At 50.4% G+C, this 6,436-nt stretch overlaps 1 protein-coding gene across 1 annotated transcript in view; it reads right to left on the bottom strand.

Moving 5' to 3' along the window:
• Nucleotides 1-6,436, bottom strand: part of LOC105291675 (solute carrier family 23 member 2-like) — a 37,308-nt gene that overhangs the window by 2,496 nt on the left and 28,376 nt on the right. The window contains exons 5-9 of the mRNA XM_023530277.1: nt 4,834-5,015; nt 3,784-3,901; nt 2,539-2,695; nt 1,422-1,675; nt 306-502 (exon numbers count right to left, since the gene is read on the bottom strand). Coding sequence (XP_023386045.1) covers nt 306-502; nt 1,422-1,675; nt 2,539-2,695; nt 3,784-3,901; nt 4,834-5,015 — 908 coding nt within the window. The remainder of the gene's footprint in view (nt 1-305; nt 503-1,421; nt 1,676-2,538; nt 2,696-3,783; nt 3,902-4,833; nt 5,016-6,436) is intronic.

Here is a 6,436-nt window from a genome sequence, read left to right as displayed (position 1 = left end):
CCCTCCAAATGTCCCTCCTCTTCCACCGCCACCAGAGGTTTGTGGGAAGGCTGGACTCAGAGCAACGCATGCTCTCAGCGGACAAGCCGAGTCCTGATTCCCACTTGACCTTGGGAGCTGAGTGGTTTGGATAATCCAAGTCCAACTGCTACGCTTTGCTATTTAGAAGTTTGGATGCTGCTAGCTATTTCTTTCTTCCATTGGGGGCCAGCGTGGTTTCTGAGACCAAGGATCCCGTTCTCCCCGCCGGCCCCAGTCTTGTTCCATTCATCTCAATCCCCAAGGGCTCCCTGCAGGAGACGCACTGCTCCTGCTTTCCCACGGGCTCCTGGCTCACCTGTAGATTGGAAATCCCTACGGCAGTGATGACCCCGAACATCACCAGGAACATGCCTCCAATCACAGGGGTTGGGATGGTGGCAAACGCAGCCCCTATCTTCCCAAAGACGCCCATCAGGAGCAGCACGCAGCCCGCGGCGACGATCACCATCCTGCTCCCCACCTGCGGCACTCAGGAAGATGGGGGACAAGGAACTCAGCGCCAGTCACGCCACACGCCCCAGAGGCCTCTGCCCTACTCCCAGGGCACCTCAAACAACACTCCAGGGGACTCACAGGAGCAGCACTGCCTAACCCCCAAATGACCCCACTCTGCTCCCATATGGGATCTGAGAAAGGACAAGGGTATGACCAGGTGGCAGTTGAATATTCAGGTTTGGAGGTCTGACACAGGGCTGGGCCACAGGTAAGGGACCTCCTATCGAAACTTGAGAAAGCAAGGAATTTCTTCAGTGCTCACAAAGCCTTGATCGACCAGCACCAGCACAGACTCTCTGCCCAGGGAGTCACCACGACCAAGAAGAGCAAGTATGGTGAGCAGAATGGTGGCCCCTCAAAGAGGTCACGTCCTAATCTCCTAAACTGTGAACATGTTACTTTGCATGGCAAAAGAGACTTTGCAGATCTGATTAAGTGGAGGATTTTGAAATGGAGAGAACCTCCTGAATTATTGAGGAGGACCCAGTCTAATTACATGAACGCTTATAAGCAGGGGACCCTCCCTGGCTGTGGTCACAGGGAGATGTGACAAGAGAAGGAAGGTCAGAGATGGGATATTGCTGGCTTTGAAGATGGTGGACCAGTGCCACAGCCAAGGACCGTGGGCAGCCTCTAGGTGACGGAAAAAGCAAAGAGATGGATTCTCCTCTGGACCCTCCAGAGAGTGGCATTACCCTGCTGACATCTTCACTTCAGCCCCGTGATACCTGTGTCAGATTTCTGACCTCCAGATCAGTAAAATAATACATTTGATTGTTTGAAGCCACTAAGTTTGTGCTCATTTGTTACAGCAGAAATAGGAGACTAATACATTGAGTGATACAGTCAAGTACCCAGGGGCCACCATCGGCAATCTTACTTACCCTGGTGATACCCAGGGCCCCGACATTCTCGCTGTAGGAGGTGGTGCCGTTCCCTGTCCCCCAGGCCCCTGCCAGCAGGCAACCCAGGCCCTCAATGCCGATGCCGCGGTTGATGGCATGCTTCGGAGGGGGCGGGGCCCCCACCAGCCGGGCGCAGGCGTAGTAATCACCCACTGACTCCACCATGGAGGAGATCACCCCGGCGATGATCCCGAACACCCCAGCCAGGCTGACGGTGGGGAGGCCCCACTGTCCTGAAAATGCAATGCAGAGGGGCTATTAATCCAGGGGACAACAGGCTGCTGAACCCCAAATAACATCTTTGTGGTGGTGGTGCGGGGCGGTGGGGGGGGGGGAGGGGGGATGTCTCCAGAAGGCTTTAGAGAACGGACAGCATGTCTTTGCCCCTACAACTGTTCGGAGGGTTTGGCTCAGACGCCTGCCCTACCACCCCCGCCCCCCGAGAGTGGGCCAGACACCCTGACCTAGAGGTCGCTGTGCACAAAAGGAGCCAGCAATGCGGTGTCTTCTCAGGAAGGCCTCCAAGCTTTTGGAAACCGAGATTCTTGCTCAGGGAGGTCTCGGCTCCAAGGTCCATGAGGCTAGGCCAGCCCTCTCTGGAACCTGGTTATTTATACACCCCCAGCCAAGCACTGTGGGGAAAGGAGACTAGAAATGGCCTAAATGGTGGCCTTGAACTCGTCTCCCCAGAAATGTTCTCATTCAGTCAGTCTCAGGTCTCCCTTGCGTGGGACCCTCCAAACCCAGGAGGAGACCCAAAGTTCTGGCTAGAAGGTTGGGACCCCTCTGTCCTTTCCCCACTTTTACACTCATGGGCTCTAAGCAACGTGAATGGGTGCTGAGGGGTGTAGGCCAGCTCCGAGGTAGGTCTGGGAGTGGGAACCTCTAGCCTAGCACCGCCCCCCACCCCCAGCATACACACACAAAGGGTCCATAGGATGATCCAGGGGTCTCCTTCTCTCTGGGGTCTGATATGGATTCCCTAGGGCCCGTCCCTTGTTGCCAGATTCCTTGGAGGAGGAGCCCACCTCCAGCCCCATGGGCAGTCCTGAGAAAAACGTGTCCCAGGCCTGAAGGGTCTGCATCTTCTCATTACCTGGGTAAGGGAAGCGAAACCACGGGGCCTGGCTCAGGACACTGCCTTTGGTATCGGTGCGGGCCAGGTACCCATAGGCTGTGGGAGCCGAGGGGAAGGTGTTGGTGGTTGTGAGCACGAAGCAGAGGAGCCATGAGATGCAGAGCGCCAGCAGCACCTGACAGAGGGAGCACTCTTCACGACCGGGCCAGTCCGCCCAGCCCCGGCCAAGCCCTCCCAGAGGGGATGAGTGGAGGAGAGTTCTGGAAACCTCTTCGAGATGAGGAAGTGTTGGCAAATGGCCCTTCCAGTGACAACAGGAATCTGGTGTGTGGTGGATAATTAAACAAGCACATTAAAGGAATGTAGAAAATACACTATGGGGAGATCTTATAGCAAATAGAGGCAGGATATCTAGTAAAGTGGGCATTTATTAGTTTGTCTCCCCTGCCACTGTTCGCAGGTCACATGTCCTTGGATAAAATTCTGAGTCTCAGTTTGCTTATCCGTACAGTGGAATTACAATCACTGCTTTGTAGAGCCAGGAGTAGAATTTCCTAAAGCAGCATCCTCAGATCTATGATTTTTAACCTCCGGTGGCCCAATCCCAAAAATCTGTATTTTTAGCTATGTCCTCAAGTGATTCGTATGCGTACTGAATTTTAAAACCGTTGGCCTCCAGGGTCGTTGGAGAGTAAATGAGGTCGTTTCGTATCTTTTTACAATGTGAAATGTAGTTCACCGTTAAGTTAGACCTGAAAACGTATTTGTATGATTGATAGCTACGCACTCTTGACAGCGTGATACAAATTCAACAGAGAAGGCTCTGAAAGAAGAGGTACCATCATCGTCATGATGTATTTGAATTACCCATAAGCCACTGAGAAAGCACCTGATCTAAGCATCTTGACCCCTTAGCTTTATATAATTAGTAGTGGATCTGGCTATGTCTCCCAGTATCTTGCTATGAGGATGGCCCAGGGAACATGAGAAGGCTGTCCCACACTGGTGGGTGCCCAGAGCAGTGACCTAGGGCGGGGTTCTCTATTCCTAGGAGAGAAGCATTGGGGAATGGCCTTACGCGAACCGTCAGGGAGCATTCCCACAGACCGCAGTGGATTAAGAAAGTCAAGGACGGAAGGCCACGGCTGACGGGGCAGCACTTGATTGGGGGCGGGGGGGGGCGCATCTAGGAGTGCAAGAGGCTGCCCCTTACTCTCCAGGTGAGCCAACTAAGAATGGAAGAGGGTGGGGAGCGCTTCTTACGGGGAAGATCTGAAACAGGTAGAACTTAGCGGTGTGACGCTTCTCTCGTCCACAAACCGGCACAGGAAGGGCGATGTTTTTCATGTACTGAGAAAACAGTACAATGAGAAAGATGGTCCTGGAACAGAAACAAACAAAACCACACCTGACTTGGCGAGGTGGGGCTTGTCCGGAGCAAGGGTCCAGGGAGCTAAGCCGACCCCCTGTCTCTGGGACTGGGAGCAGTGGCCATGTAGGGAGGGCCCCTGTCTAGGCCCCGCCCCGCAGCATGGCACTCTGCCATCTCTGAAGAGGAGCGCTGTTCCCTTTCAGAAGCTGCTGGTGGCTGAAGAGGCATAGTGGGGACGGAAGCTGTCATGCCGCGGAGGGTGGCACCTGGACAGATCCAGCAACTGGAGCCAATGAGGACAGAGTCTGAGCCCATCTTCTCTCCCGGGTTGTTCTGCAGGTCCTTGTGGTCAGACCACAAGGGGGAGTGTGAATGACAGTGTCCATCCCCAAGTCCCTTCAAAGCTCTGTTTAAATGCTTAAGGCCTCTTCTTTTTCCAGGAAGCCTTCCTGATCCCCGCCGTCCCCCAGCTGGCTCTCATCACTCATCTCCTGAACATGCATGACATTCTAACTCTCATCACTGTCTCCTGGTGTCATAGGTAGTTGGATGCAAGTCTTCTCTCTCTTCACCGTAAGAGGCCTGAGAGCTGGGGCCATGTCTGCATCCTTCCCGGCTGCCAGAGGTTTACAAAAGTTTGCTCAATGAAAACCTAGCGGGAAGGGGACTGGTACTATCGACTTATTGTGACCCCTACACTAAGCATGATTACACGAACTGCCTGTGATTAACTCATGGCCTGTGAGTACCGATGATGTAATAAATAGTAGTAATAATAACTTAGAAGTAGCAATTTCACCACTTTTCAAGCTCTGGTGGTGTCCATCAAAGTATTTTATAAGCCACAGACTTGGCTAATATCCAAGACTCTTATTATTCTTACAGGGTAATCTTCCACCAGAGAGAACTCAGATGGTACTCCTTCCCCAGAGAGGACTTACATGGCAGCGATCCCCCAGTGGGACCCGGCATTACTGCCCGCAGAATCGAAGAGAGGCAGGGCCACCAGGGAGATGGTCGGAGCAATGGTCAAGGGACCAATGAAGCGCATGAGAAAGCCAATGATGCCGGAGAAGCCCACTAGCATCTGGACACAGGAAGCGACCATGATGGCTCCCTGCAACTGAAGAGGAAGAGTACAGCCCAGGCATCTCAGAGCCTGCAGCAGGACTGCGACCCTCAGCCCAGCCCAGGCCACCATCACGGGCCCAGCCCAAGCCACTTCCAAGTCTGTTCATTCTGGTACATTCAGAGGCAAAGCTAGACCCCAAAGAAAATGAAGGAAGAGGAACTCTGATCTCTCTCCTCTCTCTCGTGCTGGACTCCCTGTTAGACAGTTTCAATAAATAGGATACTTTTCATGAAGTAGCCTTCAGAAGTATTTATCGATCATAGCGATGATGATGATGACTCTTACAACTAGCATCACTCAGTAGTGTACTAAACATCTTTTTGCTTTTTTTCCTCTGTTTTCCTACTTTCTTTGGCAGGGATTGGCTTTTTTTTTTTTTTTTTTCCTGTAAAGGACCAGAGAGTGGGTATTTTAGGCTTTGCAGGCCATATGGGCTCTGTTGAAACTTTTCCAGACGGTATGTGAACAAATGAGCCTAGCTGTGTTCCAATAAAACTTCATTTATAGGCACTGAAATTTGAATTTCACATAATTTTGACATGTCATGAAATATTCTTCATTTCTTCAGCCATGTAAAATATTAGACCATTTTTTAGCTCGTGAGCTGTACGACAACACGCAACAGGCCCAATTTGGCTCACAGGCTGTAGTTTGCCAACCCCGCTGTCTTTTGGTTTAGTGTTCGCATGGTCTATTTTTCTCCATCCATTTACTTTCAGTCTATCTGCGTCTTTATATTTAAAGTGGGTTTCCTGCAGACAAAATAGAGTTGGGCCTTGTTTTTGATCTGCTCTGACAACCTCTGTCTTTTAATTAGTGCTTTGAAGACCACTGACATTCAAGATGATTGTGGGTAGAGCTGGGTTAGTATCTACCATGTTCATTACTGTTTTCTATGTGTTGCCCTTGTTCTTTGTTTCTATTTTTTGTCTTCCGCTCTTTTTCTTTCTTTTTATTTGTATTTTTTTTTTGCCTTTTGTGGTTTTAATTGAGCATTTTATATGATTCCATTTTCTCTCCTTTCTCAGCTTTTTTTTTTTTACTTTTTTTGAGTGGTTGCCCTGGAATTCACTATATATATGGAGAGCTAATCCAAGTCCACCTTCAAATAACACTGTGCTACTTCACAGGGAGTGTGAATACCTTATAATAACAAATTAATCCTAAGTTCTCCTACCCATCCTGTGTTATTGCTGTCATTCATTTCCCTTATATATAAACATAAGTCCATAAATAAAAACTACCATGATACTAGAAGGTGACATTGAAATTGGTCTAATGTGTGAAAGGAAAACTGAACTTGCCATCTCTTCCCAATGTTTTCTACTTTTTCTGCTACCACCATTTCCTTAAACTAGCATCGTCGTTCACGTCTACCTCTCCATTGCTTCTCATTTCCCAGGAAGTGGTGA

The sequence above is a fragment of the Pteropus vampyrus genome, unplaced genomic scaffold (assembly GCF_000151845.1).
Source record: "Pteropus vampyrus isolate Shadow unplaced genomic scaffold, Pvam_2.0 Scaffold48, whole genome shotgun sequence".
Classification (NCBI taxonomy): Eukaryota; Metazoa; Chordata; class Mammalia; order Chiroptera; family Pteropodidae; genus Pteropus; species Pteropus vampyrus.
Note: the sequence above shows the minus strand (reverse complement) of the source record. Positions and strands in the feature narration are given on the sequence as shown.